The sequence below is a fragment of the Engraulis encrasicolus genome, chromosome 6, assembly GCF_034702125.1.
Source record: "Engraulis encrasicolus isolate BLACKSEA-1 chromosome 6, IST_EnEncr_1.0, whole genome shotgun sequence".
Taxonomy (NCBI): domain Eukaryota; kingdom Metazoa; phylum Chordata; class Actinopteri; order Clupeiformes; family Engraulidae; genus Engraulis; species Engraulis encrasicolus.
Window position 1 is genome coordinate 18,369,435 of NC_085862.1, and position 24,991 is coordinate 18,394,425.

Genomic DNA, 24,991 nt, shown 5'->3' on the forward strand with positions numbered 1-24,991 from the left:
TCTGAAAGACAGGAAGAGGGTGTGTGTGAGTGCAGCAGCAGTTGGGCATGCTGGTTAGGCACAGTGGTCTATTAACTCCGGCTGCAAACAGGGCTCACACAGCGTCTGTGTGCATGTGCGGTTATGTGACCCAGAGATTGAAAGTACTCATTAATCAAAGTACTCATTAATCAAAAGTGGCCTAATTTCAAGTAGAATAGGGATATATTGGTATTTGTATTAATATGTTAATTTGTAATAATTAAGATGTTTGTGTCACAAGTCTTATTTTCTCTCGCTGACCCATGGGCACCGGAGGAGGTGCGACAGGCAGCAATGCCCAGCAGGTATTAACAGCTACCAGAGAAATAGCTACCTGTACAATCCAGAGGCACTAGGTAATTTTGAGTCAATTAATCAGCTCCACAAATCCTCCAATGATGGAATGACTCATTAATAGATGACACAAACCATCTTGGCCACTTCCACTATCAGAAAACCTCACTTGCAAAGACGGCTTGTGAGGTATGTGGTGTGTCGTGATGAATGTGGTTCCACTTGTGCGCCACAATTATTCATCAGGAACTATGGCAACAAGCCCACTGCAAACCTCAGTTGGAGAAAATCAAGTCACAGTGGACTACTGGGACCGGTTTATGGGACCACACCCTCATGTTTCAGAGCTTCTTTTCACCCCCTCCGGCCCTGTTGGTGATATGTAGCTTCAAGCTTGGATTCCACGAGATCAGGCCATTTACAGGAAATGGCTTTATCACATGCTGCCTCAGTCACTGGCAAAAAATAAGCTATTCTTCTCAGATGCTATCAGATTTAAAACATATATCTTAATATGGGACATACTGTGCAATGATTCAGAGTTAATCAACTTCACAAATCAGCTGATAACTTAAATAGTTGTTAATGGCATTTTAGAGGAAGAAGCAGTGGAACAACTGTTGAAAAAACTTTTAAGTCAAACTTCCACTCTTTTTCATTGTTACCCAATTAGCCAAGACTTACTTCTCTCTACTTCAAAAATCTCAGGTGAATTCCTAGAGAAACTTGTCTTCTTTGGAACATAGTGTGAGCAGGCTACAGCATAGGCCTACTGGTAGTCAGGGCAAAGCTGCCCTACAAAGGCACTGTGCAGTAACTACATATATGTTGTCAAAATTGAGTTTAAATTGAAAATGGTCATCACAACACCTCTTTTATCTTGTGACAAAGCCTTAAAGTCCAATTGTGTCCCGTTATAGAGATATTGCCATGTCAAATTTGCAGTAACTAAAATATCCAACCTAATACCAATACTTTGAAGGCTATTTTCTCAGTGTTGGCATAGTTACTGGACTTTGCCTTGGTAGAGCACAGGAGCCTTGTTATTATGGACTGATGTTCGTTGTTGTGAAATGTTGCGCAGCATCACTGCAAGTACAGTAAGGGGGATAAGGACAGGTCAGACATTCATGTTATTAACATTCACTGAATGCCCTGTCGCCCATGGTGCGCAGGAGTGTGGAGGGAATTGTAAGGAGGAGTGTGTCAGTGGAGCGTAGTGTGCAGGTGGGATTGTATGGGGTGAGGAGACTTGTGATGTAGGAGGGTGCAAGGTTGTGCTGGGCCTTGTATACTAGGAGGAGAATTTTGAAATGGATACGTGAATGGATAGGAAGCCAGTAATTGATAGAGGATAGGGGTATTGTGATGCCAGGGTCTGGTGTGTGTAATTAATCTTGCTGCTGAGTTTTTAATATATTGTAGACGGTTTATCAACTTTGCAGGGAGACCATTGAGTAGGGCATTGCAATAGTCCAATCTGGAAGTTACGAAAGCATGAATGAGGGTCTCAGCAGAGGTAGGGGTAAGGCCGGCCGCACATTGGCTCCGACAGCACTGCGGCGCACTTTCGCTTCCGACAGAATTCGGACCCCCAAACCCAATTTCACACGAACATAGTATTGCTTGTCAATGGGCGGCGCAGACAAAATAGAACTTGCTATCCGACACCGGCGAATGTCCGTGGACATCGGCGCCAGTGTGCAGGGTTCTATTGAAAAAATGGAATCGAAATTTTGCGGAGCAGTGCGCAGCACTTTGTCGGAGCCTATGTGCGGAAGCCCTAAGAGTGGGGGCGGAGTCTGGAGATGGTTTTGAGGTGGAAAAACCTCAAAAGGTAGGGCAGCCGTGGGCTCAGACAATCAGACATGTACTAGTTTTATGCATAACCTGATAAGTTTCAATGCTGTAACTTGTGTCTTCCTTAGATGATCACATGACAACGGGTGTAAGTGTGTAATGGACTTTGAAATGAACAAATGTGCCTTTTACAAATGTACAGTAAATTAATAAAACTTGACATTTTTCCAAAAAAAAGTTTTTATTTTCAAATAACTTGCAATTTCAGCTAATTGTTCTTGTTTACAAAAAAAATTGCTGACGTTTCAGCCATTGGTCCTGGTGAAGAGGTAATTCTTAAGGCACAATTTCTGAATAGGTGCACTGTTGCAAATACACACATACAGCCTAAATGCAGCATCTTAAAACTGCATAACTGTATAAAAATGTAATGGACCTTAGTGAAAAATGTTTGCTTTTTTTCCCCTGCTACAGCATGAATGTTAAAGTCACAAATCTACAAATCTAAGTCACATTTCTTAGGAAGAGCTGAAGGTTTCTGGAGTTTTGGGCTTAAAACATTAAAAGAGGCTGTCCACATTCCCCATCTCCACAACCACTGTCTTCAGCTGGGAGTAGTACTCTATGGTCACTTGTCCACCCTCCCTTCCAAATCCTGCGTATAAATGGAAGAAAACAGCATTAATACCTTCAGGAGTAATTATTTCTCTTTCTTAATTGTCATATTCATTTTCCAAACATATTTCTCCACAACAGACAGAAAATTGATGACGTTTGGCAACTAAGCAACAAAACAAACAAACAAAAGGAAGCGTCCAGTTGCTATGCAACCCAATAGGACAGCAGGATAATCATGTTGGAGGTCGGGACTCACAAAAACTAGGTATTTCGTCCGGACGTGCCTACGTACGTCACTAGTGATGCGTGTCCTCGTTGCCTAACTGCAATGGGCACTGCACTGGGACTCACTAGTTTCAGGCCATTTCAAACAAGAGATTTAGAGTTAGGTTTAGGGTTAGGTTTAGGGTTAAGGTTAGGTTTAGAGTTAAGGTTAGGTTTAGGGTTAGGGTTAGGTTTAGGGTTAAGGTTAGGTTTAGGGTTAGGGTTAGGTTTAGGGTTAAGATTAGGGACGGTAGGGACGGCTGTCATGGCGGCGAATCAAACGTCGTCGGCAACAAGGACGCGCATCGCTATTGTGACGTAGGCACGTAATAACGCATCTGGACAAAACACCCTAGAATTTCATTGTCCCGTTGGAGGCCAGAGGCTTAAACTCTGGCACTTCATACACGGGTGTGGATACTTTTAAATGCGGATATTTTTTCATCTGTTTATGTGAACGTGGATAAAAATAAAAACTCCAATGTGACATTTGTGTTTTAGCCCCCCAAATGGGATGCATTTTAAAAAATTCAAAGTTTAGAATGCACTTTCTAAGATTGAGTTTACCTGTAAATGAGAGGCCAAAACCAGGTATTTCAGAAATAAGTGTAAACAGCTTCTCAGGGCTCAATTTGAGGGGGAACTTGGGAATCTTCATGGTGTCATTGTACAAATATATTAGTATTAAAGCTGCAGGTTTAAGACAGACAAATTGATTGATGCATGAAGGTATGTTTAAGAAATGTTTTTAATTTCAAATTATGTTCCTCTTGGTTTCAGGGACAGATCATGACTCCATGGGCCCCTGGGCCTCCAGTCCATGGGTGTTGTTACATTACAAAAAGATTCAGGGTTTCAGGCCAGATCTTAGAGACCCTATGTTGCCGGGGGTTCGGGGGTATGTCCCCCGAGAAAATGTGAAAATATTGTTGTTGAAAGTGTGATTTTTAACCCAATACGGAAAAGGAAATATAGATGCTTGGCCGTCAGGGGCCCTGTCTCTCTTGGAGCCCTGGGCCTGGGCCCGGTAGGCCTGTGCAGTCAGAGAGAGTAGAGAGAGAGAGGTTCCATTGGCCCATTGTTTCCGGGTTCTATTATTGCAAGGGGGAGTGGGGGGAAATCCCCCTTTAGGCAGACCTAAGGACTGTTCTATTCAATGCTAGGAGTATTATGACACGCTCCTTTAGGCAGACCGGAACCTGATCATGTTAGGTGCCCATAGCAACCTATTACATTGGCATATCTCTATATACTTAAAGAATCTCTGGTGCAGTCATCTCCCTACTTGGAAGTGAAAGGGTGAGTACCTGACATCTTGTACCCGCCGAAGGGCATCTCAACTGGGCCGACGTTGTAGTTATTGATGAAACAGGCGCCAGCCTGCAGGTTCTCTGCCACGCGGTGGGCACGCGCCACATCTCTGGTGGGCACAAACAACATCACACAGGAACTCAGAAATGACATTTGACTACTGTATATTACACAGGGACTCAGACATTAAATTAAATTTCACATATTTAGACATTAGACATTTATCTGAACTGACTTGCTTAAGAGGATTTGGTAACACTCAGCCCATATCTAAAGCGCATTATAAGCACATTTATAGTAAATTATAATGCGCATTATAATTACTACAACGTATTATGACTACACTCATAATGCTTCATGATGCTTAATATTAACAGCTATGAATAGCCATGAATCTAGCTTATAATGTTTTATAAATCCAAGGGTGTAATGAGTGCTCATGACTGGTTATAATCTACAGGCTGCCTGATGGGGCTTATAGCACATTATGAGTACTTATACTCCTCTATGCACAGATCTAGATGATAAAGTGTCATAAGGACTCATAAGATGCTATAATGTTCCATGTGAGATCATGAATTGTCAATGTGTGCTCTAAGTGAAGTGAAGTCCATGAATGCATCTGTAATGCACTGTCTAATGCATATCTATAATGCATCATAAAGTACTGTAAGCCCCATCAGGCAGCCTGTAGTTTTTTTTATATCCAGTCACGAGCACTCATAACACTCTTGGATTTATAAAGCATTATAAGCTAGATTCATGGTTATTCATTACTGTTAACATAAACCATCATGAAACATCATGGGTGTAATCGTAATGTGTTGTAAGTAATTATAATGCACATTATAATTTGTTATAAATCCGCTCATAATGTGCCATAAATATGGGCTTCATAGAAAGTGTTACCAAGGATTTCATTACATTACAGGAATTTCATTACATTACACATTTCCAGCAGACACTGAAATGCCAAATTGATTTGCTAAAAAGTAGGACATAAATAGTCACATACAAGATTACAGAGTAGGCACGTATAATATGGGTAGGGTAAGGATGTGGGGTTTACAATTCACACCTGGTGAATACTCCAATCTGCATGCTTGCACCACAATAAATATCAGCAAAACGTATTCTGTGTGCTCCAGTCATCCTTGGCCCAGTCTTCTTTGAAGTGGACCAGCTCGCTTTCAACGGCCCCTTCTTTATCGGATTTTAATCTGGGGCGTACTCACTTTTGTGGGCAATGTTCAAACATTAATGGCTGTATTTTGATTTTTTCGAAGTGAACAAGAAATGCAAGCGGTAATATATGTTGTTAAAAGGTCACTAATCATTGTGTCAAAGTAAAATTTCTTTAATGCTCTCCTATGAAAAGATATACTCACAAATCTGCAAAAATGTGAGAGTGTACTCAATTACGTGACATACTGTACCTGGTAAATAGTGCTTTTCACCAGCGCGCACCTGGTGAATACTCCAGAGGCCAGGTCGTAGCTGGTGCTTTATATATTTATAGTGCCTATGGAGGAGGGAATTGAGGCTGCCTTTGAACGTAAGAGGGCCAAGTACTCAGAGCTGGCTGCTGAGTGCCGGGAGGCTGGCTGGATGACCACCATCTATGCAGTAGAGCTCGGCTGACGAGGCTTCATAGGTTTGTCAACCACACGCCTCCTGAGGGACGTGGGACTCACCGGAGGAAGGCTCAGGAAGGTAACAAAGGCCCTGACAGAGGAGGCTGAAAAGGCAAGCTTTTGGCTCTGGCTCAGGAGGAAGGACAAAACGTGGGGGAAGAACACCTAACCCCAGACAACAGCCGCAGGGGAAAACACCCATCAGCTGCAGGGGGTGACAGGGAGACGTCCCGGTCACTGCCCCGCCACCACGAAACGTTTCGGGATTAAAGGGACGAAACGTTAGTGAATGGTGGTTCCCGACTGATGACCCTGCAGCTGACCCATGGGCACCGGAGGAGGTGCGACAGGCAGCAATGCCCAGCAGGACATAACACCTTCCTGTACAAATCCTGTACAGCGTACCTGGTGAGTGGTTTTTACTCCAGAGGCAAGGTCGTAGCTGCCTGGTGTTTTATACAGCATACCTGGTGAATAGTTAATTTATTCAGCGTACCTGGTGAGTAGGTGTTTTATACAGCATACCTGGTGAATAGTTAATTTATTCAGCGTACCTGGTGAGTAGGTGTTTTATACAGCATACCTGGTGAATAGTTAATTTATTCAGCGTACCTGGTGAATAGTTAATTTATTCAGCGTACCTGGTGAATAGTTTTTACTCCAGAGCCCAGGTCGTATACAGCGTACCTGGTGAGTAGTTTTTACTCCAGAGGCCAGGTCGTAGCTGCCTGGTGTTTTATTCAGCGTACCTGGTGAATAGTTAATTTATTCAGCGTACCTGGTGAATAGTGTTTTTCTACAGCGTACCTGGTGAATACTCCAGAGGCCAGGCCATAGCTGGTGTTGTTGGCTCTCTGCATCACCTCCTCCTCGTTGTCAAAGGGCAGCACGGACATCACAGGACCAAAGATCTCCTCCTTCACACACCTCATGTCATCACTGCAGTTGTCTGGAAGTGTGCAGAAATTAGGAGAGGAGAGTAAACACTATAGCAAAATAGAACAGCATAGAATAGTCTTAATTGCTTCTGGACTAACATTGTATATGAAAACAAAGTGGAAGCCTCTCAGTGTAATTTTGATGTAAGCTACATGTACAACAAAACGATTCATATGAAAGGTTCCAGGTGTTTGTGCCAGTGATCTTTAAGTTTATGGTGGCACTTTGTGGAGTTTTATCCATTTTATAATAATCATCAAATTACGTGTGTTTTTCTAACAGTTCTGCAAAGAAGGTACAGACCACCAACAAACAATAGGCCAAATAAAACTGTGCTTGATTCAGGTGCCAAAATCAGAAATGACAACAAAATAAATGTTTGAGGTCTTGCCCCTCATTAGTGTATTTGTCTTCAAACTTGTGACACTGATGCCAGCATAGACATAATCATCTGGTATGTGGGCAGACACCACACAGGAATACAAATTCCTTCCTCTAGTGAACGCTGCTTACCAAGCACACAGGGCGACATGAAGTAATCGGCCTTCAGTTTGGGATCGCTGGGGACAAACGGCTCCCCACCACACAGCACCTTGGCACCCTGAAATACACAATGTAATGTAATAATGTAAATACACCCAATAGAAAATAAACACAGATATTCCATATGGGTAGACCAAGATGAAGCATAGTACGTGTCGCTAATGCAAAGGAGTGGGATCAAGTACAGCAGGGCTATTCAAATGGCGGCCCTGGGACCAGATGGCGGCCCTTGGATGGCAAAGTTCTGGCCCCCCACAGCCACAAGCACCTTGAAATGTGGAATCGCTTTTCGGACTTTAGAAATAAAAGTACGGATTCCATATCGAGCTGAAACGGGACACGGGACATCAAAATGCAGGAAATTACAACCAAGAAATGCAAAACTGTCTGGGGGAGGACCCCTAGACCCCTCACCTCAATGAAGTGTCCCATATTTTTTTCACTGACAATCGGCAACGATAATACATACAGTACGTATAGTTCGAGCCCCTTTACTGGGAGGAATTTGAAAAACTGGACCTCATTGACATTTAATTAATGAGTTGGTCAAGATCTCACTCTTTAAAGCATACTGTACACCATTGTATACAGCACACCTGTGGTGCCACTACAAACAGGGCAGCATGAGGAAACGCATGGTGGCATACAATGACAGCATGAGGCTGCTGCTCAGAATCCCTATGAGGTCAAGTGCAAGCCAAATGTTTCTCAATGCTGGGGTACCTACAGTGCCTTCAAAAAGTCTACACACCCCTCTTCAAATGTCAGGTTTTTGTGATGTAAAAAAATGACAGAAAGACGAATAAATTCACAGCTTTTTCCACCTTCAATCTAAACTATTAACCTGTACGATGCAATTGAGAAACAAGCATAAAGCTTTAAATGGAAGCAATAGAAAATACAAAACTTCAATTAACATGGTTGCATAAATATAAACACCCTTAAATTAATACTTAGTTGAAGCACCTTTGGCTTGTCTGAGCCATTCCAAAACCTCAATATTATTCTAGTGAAGCCATTCTTTAGTAGATTTAGGCGTGTGCTTAGAGAAATTGTCGTTCTGAAAGATTAGTTCCTCTGCATCTTCACCTTTCTACCAGGGGGGCGAAGATGTTGTGCCACTACCACGGCCCCTGTGGAAATGTTCATAATTCCCTCCTCCCTAATGAAGGCCCCAGTTACAGCTGAAGAAAAACAGCACAAAAGAACAATGCTGCCACCACCATACTTCACGTTAGGTATGGTGCTATTGCGGTGATGTTTTGTGCCAAAAATACCTTTTGGAATTATGTCCAAAATGTTCAACCTCAGTTTCACCTGACCATAACACATCTTCCCACATGCATTTGGGAGATTACAGAAGTATTTTTTGAGAAATTTACCTCACCAAGATTGAACTTTTTGGTCATAATTCAAAAGGGTATGTTTGGCGCAAAACATCACTGCAATAACACCATACCTAACATGAAGTATGGTGGTGGCAGCATTGTTCTTTTGTGCTGTTTTTCTTCAGCTGTAACTGGGGCCTTCATTAGGGAGGAGGGAATTATGACAATTTTCACAGGGGCCGTGGTAGTGGCACAAAACCTTCGCCCCCCTGGTAGAAAGGTGAAGATGCAGAGGAGCTAATCTTTCAGAACGACAATTTCTCCAAGCACACGCCTAAGTCTACAAAAGCATGGCTTCACTAGAATAAGATTGAGGTTTTGGAATAGCCCAGACAAGCCCAAAGGTACTGCAACTAGGTATTAATTTAAGGGTGTGTATATTTATTCAACCATGTTAACTGAGGTTTTTTATTTTCTATTGTTTCCCTTTAAAGCTTCATGCTTGTTTCTCAATTGCATTGTACAGGTTAATAGTTTAGATTGAAGGTGGAAAAAGCTGTGAATTTATTTGTCTTTCTGTCATTTTTTACATCACAAAAACCTGACATTTGAGGAAGGGTGTGTAGACTTCTTGAAGGCACTGTACTTGTGCAGCTGTGCTGCGGAATCTTATGTATACATTCATGTGCAGGGCATCTGAGTCACAAAATACCTCAGTTGCTGTCCTGGCCAGCCCTAAATGTAGCTCTGTGAGACTCTTCTCAAACATGTGGAATCACTGGCGAGCATGCTTGTATGTGGGACAATGACTGAGAATTATGATATATCTGTGGTTTTTTTTTATTTATTTTTTCCCCCTTCTTTCTCTTTGTCAGTTGTTCTGGGTTTTTGTTTGTTTGTTTTTTTTGTTTTTAAGATATGTAGTATGTTGTGATGCTTTGTCTTTTTAATGTGATATGGATCCCCCTGGGTCTGGCATAAAGAATGAATTGAATTGAATTAATTGAATACCCCTGAAGTACAGTCTCCTAATACCATCATCTCTTCCCTCTTATTTTTCTGTGCCGTTTAATAGAGGCTTGCATTTGACGGGCACTAACGTGCACTAGCCGTCTCTATCTCATGAAGCATTGTCTCTACCTTATCAAATCATGTCTGATATGAAAAGAAAGCAGTAATCTGACAGTCTTAAATTCACTGTGTTTATTCTGGGCTCCACGCCAAGTATGACACTGGAGAGGTTTGGTCTTACGGGCTGGAAGGCAGACAGCAAGGCTGATTATTTCTTATCCCAAGCAGGGAATTCCTTTCCTTTGTACTACTCACTTGCTTACCACCAGCACCACACATGCTCGACACCATCTAAAACAAGTTTGCCTTGGTGTCATCAGTTTGTCTCTGATGAGACCATGATAAGACTTTGAACATCTGAAACCTTATAAAAAAACATGTAGTCCTATGAAGCTGGCCTGACTGCTCACCTCACCTTGGTTATTGGAGGTTATGTACAGGCTCTACCTGTACCATACACAGAAACTGAAAAAACAACCCCACACAGACAATCTAAGGATCAAAGCGAACCAGAGCACTGTTACATACACCTCCAAACAAGCGAACAAAAAAAAAACACCCCTTCCCGTTAAAACACACACGCACGCTGTGTGATGATTAACATTTCCAAGATCATCAGTTGAACAGGGAAGGCCTGGCAGTGGAGATGTGGCATAGCACACAGACTAAAGAGCTAAGCTTGGGAACAGAGAGAACCACAGATTAAAGGGCTATTACATATACCAATACAATGCAACACTCACTTCAATATTACATAATCCAACTGTTGTCTGTGAGTTGTTTTAGGATATACTGTGTAAGTGTTTTGCAAAATGTAATGTACAGTAAATGGATGTCTTCGCCTCGCTGACAAAGGCGAGCACCCTGTCTAGCTGGGACCTGCGAGCCACTTGATGATAAAAGTACTTGTCAAATGTAATGTAATGTAAGCTGTAGGGCTGTAACGATATTGTATCGAACCGAGGAATCGTGATACACCGAGTCATGATACCAGAGATTCTTTAAGTATAGAGATATGCCAACATAATAGGTTTCTATGGGCACCTAAAGTGACCAGGTTCCGGTCTGCCTAAAGGGGCGTGTCATAATGCTCCTAGCATTGAATAGAACAGTCCTTAGGTCTGCCTAGGTCTGCCTAAAGGGGGGATTTCCCCCCATCCTCCTTGCAACAATAGAACCTGGAAACAATGGGCCAATGGAACCTCTCTCTCTCTCTCTCTACTCTCTCTGATAAAAGTACTTGTCAAATGTAATGTAATGTAAGCTGTGTCTTGGCCTCGTCAGAGAGAGTAGAGAGAGAGAGGTTCCATTGGCCCATTGTTTACGGGTTCTATTATTGCCCCCCTTGGGCAGACCTAGGCAGACCTAAGGACTGTTCTATTCATTGTAGGAGCATTATGACACGCCCCTTTAGGCAGACCGGAACCTGGTCGCGTTAGGTGCCCATAGAAACCTATTATGTTGGCATATCTCTATATACTTAAAGAATCTCTGGCCTCGCTGATAAAGGCCAGCACCTTGTTGAGCTTGGGCCTGTGCAGAAGTAGCCTGATTATCATCGACTTTCAAATCTCTTCGAGACTTGGTCTGACCAAGAGCATAGCGATTAACATTTCCCAAACAGCTTTGCCCAAATGGCCTCCCTTGGTTTGCTAATGCTTGTTTGCTTCCCAACAAAGTGGGAGGAGTTCCCGTATTTGCCGGAACTCAGAAAGTACTTGCATTGACTCTTGACCTGACTGGTAGCAACGCTGAAGCTGTTGCGTCATTAGGAGGGCACGGCCTGGCTAGTACAGAAGGTCACTTTGGATAAAGGCATCAGCTTGATGTAATGTTAATGTACCTGGTTCTTTTCCTCGCTGACAAAGGCGAGCACCTTGTCTAGCTGGGGTCTGTGGGTTGCTACGGTCTGTAAGCTGTTGTAAGTTGCTTAAAAGCATCAGCTAAATGTAATGCACCGTAAATACACGTACCTGGTTCTTGGCCTCACTGACGAAGGCGAGCACCTTGTCCAGCTGGGATCTGGTGATGAGGGCCCCCATGCGGGTGTCCTGCAGCTGGGGGTCCCCCACGGGGATGGCCTTGGTCCTTTTCACCACCTCCTCCAGGAACTGGGGCATGATCTCCCGCTGCATGTACACACGAGTACCATTACAGCACACCTGAGACAAGAGACAAAAAAGGAGAAGCTGTTATACTTCTGTTTCTCAACGGGGGCTCTTTTGGGTGGGGGGGGTGGGGTNGTAGTAAAACTGTAACAGTAACACTGTTAACAGTGAAACTGTTGAAACTGCTAATTTGCTGCCTCTTAGCCAGGACAGCCTTTCCTGGTGAAACAAAGGTCGGTGCTCCATGCCTAGTCTCTGACTCACTGGTGAAGATTGTGACTTTGCACATGTTAAGTTAGAAGGCAGACAGGCAGCAAAACGAGATTTCCCACTCCAAACCAAGCAAAACATGTGATTCATTCCTCCAAACGCAGGAGAAGCTACCAGAGAAAAAGAAACATCATCAACATCAGATAAAAGCTGCAAACCAAAATTCCTAAATTAATTCAGCCATTAAAATCCAGTCACAAAATCAAGAACCTAACAAGTTCAAGCAGTGTTTTGAAAGTGCGCTGTGGAGCACCTCATAACAACTTGAAACATATATTACACCCTGTATATTTCCTGTGCACTTAAGTGTCTGCCAAATGTAATGTAAATCCACAAAAAAACGTGTCATGTATGTATATATGGTTGTAATGAAGAAGGTGAGTGAGCATATACCGTGTGAAGGTGCAGGAAAAAGTCTAGTTGTTGCTCTACTACACCATAAAAAAGACAAGCTCACCACATGTGCGCACTTGCAATATTTCTTCCTTCAATTGCTTTTAATTGTATTCCCTTTCAAATCCACACCTGACCTGGTTTCATTTCTATTGCCTTATAAGTGCAACCCCAGCTAGTATAAAACACCAAATCCCATGAATTTCATCAAGTTAAACTTTCCCATTACAGGGTCACCTGTTTCACCCCTTTTGAGGGCATCATCATCATCACATGGACAACAATAGGTAACAGTAGGCAGCAGGTAAAACATGTCTGTGGGAAAATACCTGCATTTCTTCCAATTACACTTAGGGTGAATCCCATTACACCCCTTAGACCTACGCCGATCCCCTTTACCATCCGTTTTGCGCGTCCACGTGTAGGCGTAGTGACTTCCCGATTCACGTTCACAAGAGCTTTGAACAAACTTAAACAAAATGCCACTCAACATGGACCAGATCAGATAACTGATCTGAGATGAGTTCTACTGTACCCGTTTCTGTGTTAGTGTGCATAAATTAAGTGGCCCCTACCTGTCCTCGAGTGAGTGTACATAACTGAACTGAGATCAGTTTTACTGTACCTACTGTACCTCTCCCTGTCACTGTGTGCCTGTATAACTGAACTGAGATATATTGCTCCTGTGCAGGGCCGGAGTGGGCCCTGTAATCAGGCCGGGATTTTAATTCACATCTAGGCCACTTTGATATGGAAAATCACTTACAATGCATTTTATTCGACTTATGTTAAAGTAGACTATGTTGTTAACAGAAAACTTTAACTTTACAAAGTGTAGGCTAATTCAAAATGAAACAAATAGCCCATGACAACAAAAAAAGAAAAGCTATATTTGTATTTGAACAGGAGTTATTTGACCAATCAAACTGCATTTGCCATCACAAAAAGTTCTCAACAACTTGCATGTATCTGTGGCTGTGAGTGTGGTTTACTGTGGAGTCAGGCTCCATGTTCTGTTTGTCTGATGCTCCACATGCATGGTACTAATGTGCAATAGTCCCGTGGTGTTAAGGGCGGGTTATGCTTCCTACTTGTGCCACAGAGTGAGCTTGTCGCAGCCATGATGCAGTTAATTTTGGTTTATGCCCTGTTTTGAAGCACGGTCTGCGCGATGTCATTCCACGCTGAAACTGCCTTCAATACAAAGAGTAAACTAGACGTGTCGGTTGTTTTTTAGCATCACAGACTCGACGAGAATGAAAATGAAACATTAAATCTTTATATCACGTGCATGTTTGATCGCACTGGCAGCCACAGTGGTAGTTTGGAACAAAGAAGTGGCTCATTTGTCGAGGACGAAGCGGAATGTTTCCTCGACCTCGGAACCACTGTTCAACTGTCCAAATAACTTCAGCATCGTAACTTGCAAGCGCATGTGTTGTCTTTGGTTCGTGTAAATAAATCAAACAACAAAGCACGGGCAACTTATTTAATGAAGAGCTCACAGTCCGTAGACCGACGAAGGTTAGAACAAGGAAGTAGCGCTTGTTCTCGACTCGAGGACAGAGCAGGCTGGTCGAGAGGACCAATCAGAGACCTATTTTCGCCCTTTCACGCCGTCGCTCCCTGCGTCGAGACACAATTTCGGGGAGGTGCCCCAGAGTACCTGCGTGATGGGGGGGGCTTCACTCCGTTAACTGCGCGGCTCACTGCATCATGATGCAGTGACGCTGATCTCGAGGCATAAATCACCCTTTAGGCCCACATGTAGGCTATGTCTTGTCCTTACTTAAACCAGTCTAGTTCAGGGATGCAAAATGAATTTCAGATTCAATAACAATTGATATCCCCAATAGACCTACATGTTTTTTCATTCTTATTAAATTGTGTTTCTTTTAAAATAGGCTACCCATAATATGACCATTTTAATGAATGCTACTTTTACAGTATGAACAGAAGGCCTATCCAAATCATTGCTTCGTTGCCAAGAACAGTTGACAAATAGGCCTACTGTTGACTTGGAAAAAAAACAATGACGACACGCCTTTGATGCGCAAAGCTGTTTGATGTCGGGTTGCCTACAAAAGAGCGATAGCAGTAAGAAGTCACCCTGCACTTGTAGCCTTGCTTGAGCTGATTCTTGGACACACACAGAGCCGTGAAGTTAGTAGTAACGCCCGCTGAGATATCATATCAATGTATCCCCCCTCTTACATTCTCGTCGCAACGTTCACATCACCAAACGTTTTATTCACATTTCATTCCAAGACTGCCGTTGATCCTCATCCTGTTACTTGTGTTACTGGACTTCTTATTGAGCTTATTCACCTGCGCGCTGCTGTCATGCTACTAAATGTGGGCATTATTGATTCAAAACTTAACTTCGCTTTGTCGACGCGTCATGCCTCCGAGGTATACGCACATTGGTTTTTAGTTTTGGACTGCAAGAAAGCGTGAACCTCTTTCTCTGTAAACCCAACATTTGCGAGCTGATTGTGAATTGCGTCAAGTAACATAGCCTAATTCCCTCCGACGTTTGCAAACTAACTGAAACTTTCAAAAGGTTCATTAGAAAACCTTCAGATTGTTTATCGCGAGGCATTCCATGCAATGCTTGGGAGGGAGTAATGGCACGAGCTGTCACTTCACCGTTGTTTTCTTTTACACCTGAGCTTTGCTTCATCTTTTCGTCTCTCTCTCGCTCGCTCTTTCTCTTTCCCCTTTTAATCGCTCGTTTGCTGTTCTTCAAGAATACAAATTGGGTTAAGCACACACCACGGCAGTTCTCCAGTGCTCACGCCATGTCTGGGCTCTCAAGTCACTTCCAAATAACGCCAATTGCCAAGAAAGTAAAGATGAGTTGAATTATAACCCATACTATGTCCTGTTCCTACGTTTCTGACTCCTCATTTTTGCTGACTTCTGTTGTGGTAGTAGTAGAAAGGGATGCATTTAAATTGGCTATTATTACACGCAGATTTACAGAAAGTGCACCTCTCTTCGTGCATTTCGCCGCGCGTCCCCAGGGACTCTTTGGCGCCTAGATGGTTGCACCTTAATAATCTGCTGTGGTGCTGCCGGTGGCTGCGCTGTCATGGTGAATATTTATGCAGACTACAAGTGATCATTACATTTAGAATAACCCAAGTGAGAAATAAACTGAATTTAAAAATATTTCCCCATGGTCCAACGGGCCACACCCAAATTTTGGGCCGGGAAATGTCCCGATAGTTATAATGGCCACTCCGGCATTGCTCCTGTGCTCCTGTGCATAGCTGAACTGAGAGCAACTTTACTGTCCCTGTCCTTGTGCTAGTGTGGATAACTGAACTGAGATCCGCTGTACTGTACCTGTCCCTGCGTCAGGAAGTTGGCCATGAGTGCTCCTCTCACGGCGTTCTCCAGGTCACAGTCCTTGAAGATGATGAGAGGGGACTTGCCACCCAGCTCCAGGGTCACCTGTTTCACCCCTTTAGAGGCCATCTCCATCACCTGCAAGAGGAACACAGCAGCAGGTGAGGTGCCTGCCCACCCGTGAGAAAATACCTATTGTACATTTCCTCCCATGTCAACTTGCACAACCCCATTCCCATGGAAAGGTCACCTGTTTCACCCCTTTTGGAGGCATTTCATCACATGGAAGCAGCAGGAAAACAGTAGGCAGCAGGTTAAGCCTGTCTGGGGAAAATGCAGCAAGTCAAGTCAAGTCTTATTTAAAATGACACTTTTCATCGCCTTAAGCCAGGCTCAAACTACACGACTAGCGATTGTGTGTCCGATTTTGGCGTCGGGGTGCACCGCACACTAGAAGAGAATCGCAACTGTCAATCTTGTCGCTGCTCGCAGCCACCGAGACAATGCCCGACGTTCTATTTCCAGTCACAAATATCAGACACTGTTTGATTTCTACGATTTGCGATCGGCGACTCTTTGAGCTGCCAAAGTTCTATCTTAGAACGTCGCTCACGACAAGGAAATCTTTCCCGACAATCGCTTGCGATGGTCCTGGGGGGTAACGTTCCAGCGATTGTCGTAAGGGGGGTTTTCAGTCGAGAATCGGCGCGATAGTCGTGTAGTTTGAGCCAGGCTTAGAGACTATTTAACACATTGGCTGCCCACTATTATCAAATGCCCAGACGGGACGGGACTCTTAGGGGGGTCGCTAAGGTAATGCAGAGGTGGTCGCAGAGAGAAGTAACTTTGCATAATAAATGGGAAATTCACAGGTTAACAGCTACCATAATTCCATAAATTGGTTAGTAGCTCAATTCACTTGTATCGTTAATAATTAAAAAAAAAATAAAGAAACAGACAAACAAACAAACAAACCGCAAAAACAAACAAACAAAAATACAGTGTTTGGTCTATGGAGGGGGGTGGATTGCGAGAGTTTGGGAACCACTGCAGTAAGGTATGCATGATTGTTCTGTTTAAGTGTATAAAATTAAGCACATTTGGCTTTCAGGTGAAATGTTAAAATCAATTAAAAAAAAATACAAGCTTGCACAAATCTCCCATTCTCAACCTCATCTAAACAGCAGAGAGACACATTGGCTATTGCCTTACACCAATTCTGGGACTAATTCACTCTCTCACACAAGTTGACACCTGTATCTTTCAGATATAACACTATGGGTAAAAAATATGTAAAAAATATATCCAAACAAAAAAAACCCTGATGACCTCTTGTGGTGAGTAAGAGCAAGTCCAATCTTTCTATGCTATTCCACTGATTGCATGTTCAGGCCGACAGAGAACCGTGCTGGTTCCCGTTGCCATGCCGAATCATAAACAGACCAATGTTTCCATGCAGAAAATCTCAGAGGTTGTGGTTAAGAACGCAACCTGGTATGAAGGGAAGCCGACAAGTGGGAACAAACAGGTCACTTGTCTCGGGCCCAGGAAGAGAGGGGTCCCTGAATTGGGTCCTCATTACATTCTATGAATTCGGTGGGGGGGGGGGGTCCTTTCAGAGGATTTTGTCCAAGGCCCAGGAAAAGCTGTCAGTAGCCCTGCTGGTATGAACACAGGTGGTGAGCAGGTAAGCACTTTGGTTGCATTCTAGTCAACTTGAAAACAGTGACAGAGATCCACTTGTGGCCACATAGGCCCGTATGTATACAGTACCTTCTTGCCGGTGGGGATACTGCCGGTGAAGGACACCTTGGCCACCGTGGGGTGGTGGCACATGAAGGTCCCCGTCTCCGCGCCGCCCTGCACCACATTGAAGAGGCCGTCAGGAGCCCCCGCCTCCTTGTAGATCTCCGCCAGGATCACCGCGGTCACCGGGGTGAAGGGGGACGGCTTGAACACCATGGCATTGCCTGCAGCACACAGACGGAAATATAGAGATACAGCACATTATACATTACATTACATTACATGATGATGGCAAATCAGTTCAGAGATTAGATACCTTTGTTGACAGTGCATGCAAACCGCACTATAATTACATATTCCCTATCCATCGTTTCCCCCCTTTGGACAATACATCTGACAACCACAAATCAAGTAACTCATCATACAAAACAAGATAGAAAAGATATGGCAAAAAACGTACCTAGTACTAGACATTAATATTAATGCCTATATTCATATATACACATCAATATATGGTAATTATATAGTATCTATATAGTAATAACTATTTGGCTGTGGTTGTGGCCCAACACATGTAGAACAAACACTGATGGCTTATCAACTTGAGTCCCTGGATAGCTTTGGCTGAACAGCTCAGAAAAAACCCTGTCCCTTCTGCCCCCTTGTGGTCAAAATCAGCAATTGAAATTGGGTACTAGTAGCTGCTTTCAAAGGTCTGTTAACAAGTACCAGTAGCCTCATCTGCCTTTGCCTCAGTTGAAACACTGCCACTAACAGAGACTTTGACCTTCTTGGAGCCAGACAACTTTACTCTACGGTCATAGATGTTTACAATAGCGGACGTCAGGGTGGTTTGTGAAAAGTTGGTACATTAATTACTTGTACAACACGTTTCATTTACATGAAAGGGATTTCTTTTTTATAGGCCTATACAATTCAGCAAAATAAATAGCTCCATCCATCTAATATTGGCATTAGCTTGGTTGCACCACCTGAATGCTACTAAAAACTTCAATGACACATACCTGTGACTGTCATAAACCCTTTGAGATGAAAAGGAGATGAGAAGGTGCAAAGACAGGTTGTGGTTCTCTGCTGAGCCAGAATTGCTACTACTGTATATAAATCAGGTAAATTCAAAATGCTTCAGCAGCGAGTGTAAATGGTGTAAAAGTGGTTTGATATTTTGGGTCAGGGGATCAGTAAAAACTGTCTGCTTTTTTGGCCTCAAACCTAGTGGTAAAACAATCTGGAACAATAGTGACATTATGGCAAAATCCATGTGCAATATCACTCTTTATCTAAACACCAATCACTTCAATAGCCTTGATCTCTTGAACCTAGTACCTTTTTAATCTCATCACTACCTTATTCTAGATCAAGAATATTCTGCATGTCTGCACGGACGAGCAGAGGTGGAAAGTAACTAATTACTTTACTCGCGTTACTGTAATTGAGTAGCTTTTTTGTGTACTTGTACTTTTTAAACTACTTTTTAAATTTTGTAATTTTACTTTTACTTAAGTACATTTTCTTTCGAGTAATGTACTTCGGTACATTTTACAGCACAAGCGTTGATGAGCAAAAAAACCCCCAAAAAACTCTTCTTGCCTAGTTAATAAAGAATTGGCGTGTGCGACCCGCCTCTCACTCAAACGATGATGGCAGGCTGACATGGAGGCTGACGATGGAGATTCACTTAATTCAGAGGAGATCAACATTAGCTGTTCTTCCTCTAACCCAGTGCACAACTTGCACATCTAGAGGCAGAAAACGCTGATTGTTAAAAAGTAACTTTTTACTTTTACTCAAAGTACATTTTAAATTATTTACTTTTTACTTTTACTTGAGTAGATTTTTCGACTGGTAAATTTACTCGTACTTGAGTACATTTTCAACAGAGTAACAGTACTTGTACTTGAGTACAATATTTTAGTACTCTTTCCACCTCTGCGGACGAGGGAGTTCCTTTCAATCAACAGCATATTGCATGTGTATATATAAGATAAATATTCTTGAAGCCACCAGTTAAACACGTGCATAATTGTGTCGGCCCAAGGGTCACTTTAATCTACTTTCTGAGCAGCAGGTACACAGTTAGTAATTCGCTTTGGCAAGCAACTGTAGAACACCAAGAGGACATACAAGCAAGTACGGAGTGTGGGGTCCATGCAGAGTACGGCAGTATAGAAGTTTGTAGAACAGACAAAGTGCAGTAACGTATAAATGGTGGAGGACCTATTGAGTGTGCAAGCAGGAAAAATAAGTGTACAGGGTTACACAGGGTTACACAGGGTTACACAGGGTTACACAGGGTTACACAGGGTTACACAGGGTTACACAGGGTTAAGGATGAGTAGAGGTTTTTTTTTCTTTTGACAGAGAAGCTCTCTCAGAGGAGATGGGTCTTCAAAAGCTTTTGTGAGTGTAGCGTACGTACCGCATGCCAGCGCGGCGGCAGAATTCGTAGCGGCGATCACGAAGGGGTAGTTGAAGGCCCCGATGCCGGCACACACCCCCAGGGGCTCGCGGCGGGTATAGGCAAACGAACCGCCGGGTAGCTGGATATGCTGGCCTAATGAACACAACAATAATACATACGTAATATGATGTATGTACAGTATATCACGAAAGTGATTACACCCCTCACAGTTTTTGCAGATTTGTGAGTATATCTTTTCATAGGAAAGCATTACAGAAATGTCACTTTGACACAATGATTAGTGACCTTTTAACAACATATTTAACTGCTTACATTTCTTGTTCACTCTGAAAAAAGCAAAATACAGCCCTTAATGTTTGAACATGTACCCACAAAAGTGAGTACACCCCAGATTAAAATCTGGTAGAGAATGGGCCTTGTTGGTTCGAATCGTCTCGAAATGAAAAGCGATTAAAAGGGAGGTCATCGGTGTGCGTTTCAACCTTTCTTTGCGTTTAACTTTTACATTTTGAGTGTGCACCTAGCTTAAACAGATTGGTGTGAGATTTGAATGCAATCCTATGGAGAATACCATGATCTGCTTCAGTAGTCACAGTGCATGTTGACATGCATGTTTCTTTTAGGTGTATTTCAGATTGCCAATGTTGACAGCATTCATGCATCCCAAACCATGTCAGTCCCACTACCATGCTTGGTTATTGAGACAATACACTTTTTTTTGTAAAACTCACCTGTTTACCACCACACATGCTTGAATGATTAAATGAAAACAAATAAAGCAAAGAAAAGATTTGTAGCCTAATAGTAAAATGTATAAATGGGTACAAAAAGGGAGGCATAAAATAGATTTTAAAAGGATACAATGAATACATGAGTATATACAGTGTGAATAGAGAATAAATAACAAAATCAAGATAAAACCGAAAAACCATGAGTGTGCATGTGGCTGAAGAGCAAGTCAGCTGTGCATCAAGCCACCTGACTGAGTGAAGTATATGAAAAAAGTGAAAGTATATGAAATCATGCGTACACACACACACACACACCCAAACAATATTGCCCAGAGAGAGATGTACCTGCCAGGGTAGGGGCAATGCCAGCGTAGTACTCTATGCATTGCCAGGCGGCGTCTACATCCCCCACAGCCTCTGTGATGGACTTGCCGTTGTTCACCACCTCCACCCTGGCAATTTCAGTTCTGCGCTCCTGTTAAAGACACATCAAGCACACTTGAATATTTCTCAATGGCTTCTCAGAATGACTTTTCCTTCCCTTTCTGTCTGCCAGGAAATCCATGCTGTCGTTCAAAGATATGTGAAATGTAATCCCACAATGTTGAAATCTAATAATGTTCTGGACTTTGTGACTTTTGTTGTCACAGCAGATTTTGGAGGTAATTTTCAGCTTACAAGTGTGGCTTTCAGCTGTCGAGAGAGTAGCCATTTGCCTCCTACTCATTAAGCATTGGACAGCAAAGTTTACAGAAAAGATGTGTGCTCCATGTACAAACCCCAACTCCGATGAAGTTGGGACGTTTGGTAAACAGTGAATAAAATCAAAATGCTATCATTTTCAAAACATTCAATCTATTCATTAGATGGAGAATAGTGAAAAGACAACATATTAAGTGTTAAAACCGAGAAAAAAATGGTTTTGGGGGACATATGTACTCATTTCTAATTTGATAAATCCAACACATCTCAAAAGAGTTGGGACGGGGATCAGTGAAATTTAGTAAACATCCAAATAAGATAAAACAACAAAGAAGAACATTTCAAAATGAATTGTACTGACGGACAATATAGGTGTCCAGGTATAAGATCATCACAGAGAGGCTGAGTCACTCAGAATTAAAGATGCAAAGGGAATAATTACCATAGTTATTACATACATTTTTGAATTCCCTTTGATTTACCACGATTGAGTGTATATAAGACATAATTTTGTTAATAAAATCATTGTATAGGTTCATGACATCATGAAATATATATTGGCTGCAGTCTCACTCTAATTCCTGGAGTGCTAGAGCTATTGAAAATTTACCATATTAAGAATGCTTAATGCATGAAAATGATACAGGGGTGTAACATTCTCCTAAGCACCTGAGCTCACTTGAAATAGACCCAGAAGACATGGGAAACTGTCATTTGCTTACAGAAGTCAGCAGAAGTTGTAGAAGTCCATTCTTTTTGACAATAATAGAGCATTGCACATCCTGTGCTACAGTAAAAATGGACCATCCAACTTGTGTTAGTGCTAGCTTCAAAAGTCAGCCTCCATGATGGCATGCGGGTGCAGTAGTGCATTGGTTAAGATGTTCTCACTCATCTGTAGAGTTAAATACAGTGCTGAATGGTATAAATGGGTGTTAAACAGCATGAAAAGCCACTCATGCATTATGTTTTGAAGGGAGATCTTCAATTACTGCCACATAGTAAGGTCAAATTGCATTCTCTACTATGTTTTAACAGTTTGGCTCCATCATAAGGACCAGCAGGTGATAAAATGGTGGGTTTTTGGTCAAGACCTGTCACACTGTAAGCACTACAGAAAGGAAAACATTGCAAAACATGACAAGGAATACACCCACCATTTAAGCTGGTGAAATCATGTCCAAGATAGGAATTAACACTATTTTTTATATAAAATCATCTCATCGGTTAATGTATTTAACTGTTAAGTGTTGTCTTTTGTTTTGTTTTTAGTCTTCCTCGACATTTGCTGCCATTTATTGTCCCCGTCCCAACTCTTTTGAGACGTGTTGGATTTATCAAATTAGAAATGAGTACATATGTCCCCCAAAACAATATTTTTTCTCAGTTTTAACACTTAATATGTTGTCTTTTCACTATTCTCCATCTAATGAATAGATTGAATGTTTTGAAAATGATAGCATTTAGATTTTATTCACTGTTTACCAAACGTCCCAACTTCATCGGAGTTGGGGTTTGTAGGAGATAAAACCAACCCAAAGCTCAGGGAGGTAAGACAGACAGCAACTGCAGTGGCAGGCACTCCCACTTCCCTAAAAAAAGGGAGGGCCACGGACGGTCAAGGCCATTGACAGCTTTGGCTAAGCACTGGACAAGGTCATCTAAAAGGGAATTCTCAGGGAAATCTCAGGGCCCAGGACAAGGTCATCTAAAAGGACATTCAGCCTCCAACTCCTCTCCCTGGGCCCGGGACAACGGACCCCTTTGTCCCCGGGTCAGCTTCCCTGGACATGGTCCATAGACATGTGTTTATTTTTGGCATTGTGTTGTGTGTTATGTGCAATCTATTTGGACTAATAAATAGCATCTTGAATCTTGAATAAAACATTTAACGTGGTGGGTCTACCAAAGCTTACTCTGATGAGGCGAGCTGCGTCCAGCATGATGCGGGCCCTCTCCATGCCCGCCAGCTTGCTCCATTTCAGGTAGGCAGCATGGGCACTCTTGATGGCCTGGTCAACGTCCTCCTCTCCACAGGTCACCAGCTCACACAGCTGACGGCCTACACAACAGGGAATGAACAGCAAATCAATAAACTAAATGGATCAGAATGAAGTCCAGTTGGAGTGCTTCCTGGAACTGTCTAGTTTTTTAAGATGGTGCTCTTTGTTGACATTCTTGGTTGATTTCAAAAAAGGTTTAGAAATACCAAGGCACTCATCTTCTTTGTAGTTAAAATACCTTTAATTTGTTGGGCATAGCATGATTAAAATACTTCTGACGAAGGCTTCATGCCGAAACGCATCGAAGTATTTTAATCATGCTATGCCCAACAAATTAAAGGCATTTAAACTAAATGGATATTACAAAGTCTGCATGTAGCCATCTGTTTTTAAAAAGCCTTACTGGGGAATAAACATCAACACGACCCAAGTGTTCATTATTGATGCAGTGAAGACACATGAAGCATAGGCTAACCACAAAATATTAGGCCTACTTAAATTATAGCAGTCTTAAATAATATTCCATATCCATATTTCCTTCAAGAAAGTGGGTATTATTCAGTGCAGGGAGGTCCCGAGGATAACATTCAAGTACACGTTTGTCTCAATCTAGTTTACCCTAATAACACCGTAAAGCAGTTCATCAATAATCATTTTGCGTCATCTAGCGACTATAAATGGTGACCCAGTAAAACTTCACTCCACAAGCCCAGATGGGAGAAGTTGATCAGTAACTTCATTCTCAATTTCAGAGCAACAATTATCCCAACTCCAGACAAAGCATACCAGTTGCTGGTTCGTACACGGGCTCGGTACTCTTCCCACCCTTGGGCTTGACTCTGCTGCCATTCCAGAAGCACAGCGGCTCCTTCACCACCAAAGAAACTCAAGAGAAAGAACAATCTCTTGGCGGGGAATGCATTGGCCACGGTGTGGTACGGGGGCGTTGCCTGAGGACACGAGTGGATGGAAAATTAACTCCCTTGCGCATGGTCATTGGTCAGTGGGTGCGATGGATACCATTTTCGTACTCCCTTGCACATGGTCAGTGGGGGCGACACCATGATGGATAATTTGTGGCCAAGTAATGGCAGCTGTTGGTCAGCAGTAATTGGGGGGGGGTAATTAAGGACAGCTGACAGACATTCACGCTGTCCTATGACCTGTTCCACAGTGAATAACATTTCCGTACTCCCCTTGCCATCATTTCGTACTACGCTGTTATGACGTGAGTAAGCCCTCTTGTCTCAAGCCTCTTTGTTCACCACCAGCGTACCGGTGGAAACGTTGCGGAACTCGGGTAGCTGGAGAAGCGGAGTCTGGGCCATTTTCAGTTTCACTAAAACAAATGGCATAGGCCTATGACAAAAAAAAAATGAAATCAGTGATCAACAAACGTAGAACTGGTGGTGGTGGTG

At 42.7% G+C, this 24,991-nt stretch overlaps 1 protein-coding gene across 1 annotated transcript; it reads right to left on the reverse strand.

Moving 5' to 3' along the window:
- Positions 1–2,335: 2,335 nt before the first annotated feature.
- Positions 2,336–24,901, reverse strand: LOC134450822 (4-trimethylaminobutyraldehyde dehydrogenase A-like). The gene is made up of 12 exons (XM_063200821.1): positions 24,850–24,901; positions 24,360–24,458; positions 23,487–23,632; positions 21,214–21,343; positions 20,135–20,269; positions 17,722–17,918; positions 15,946–16,086; positions 11,797–11,985; positions 7,395–7,482; positions 6,750–6,891; positions 4,305–4,417; positions 2,336–2,770 (listed from the first exon to the last, which is right to left on the reverse strand). Exons 1-12 carry the CDS (start codon positions 24,899–24,901, stop codon positions 2,676–2,678), a joined length of 1,527 nt encoding a protein of 508 aa, XP_063056891.1. The 3' UTR covers positions 2,336–2,675.
- Positions 24,902–24,991: the final 90 nt, after the last annotated feature.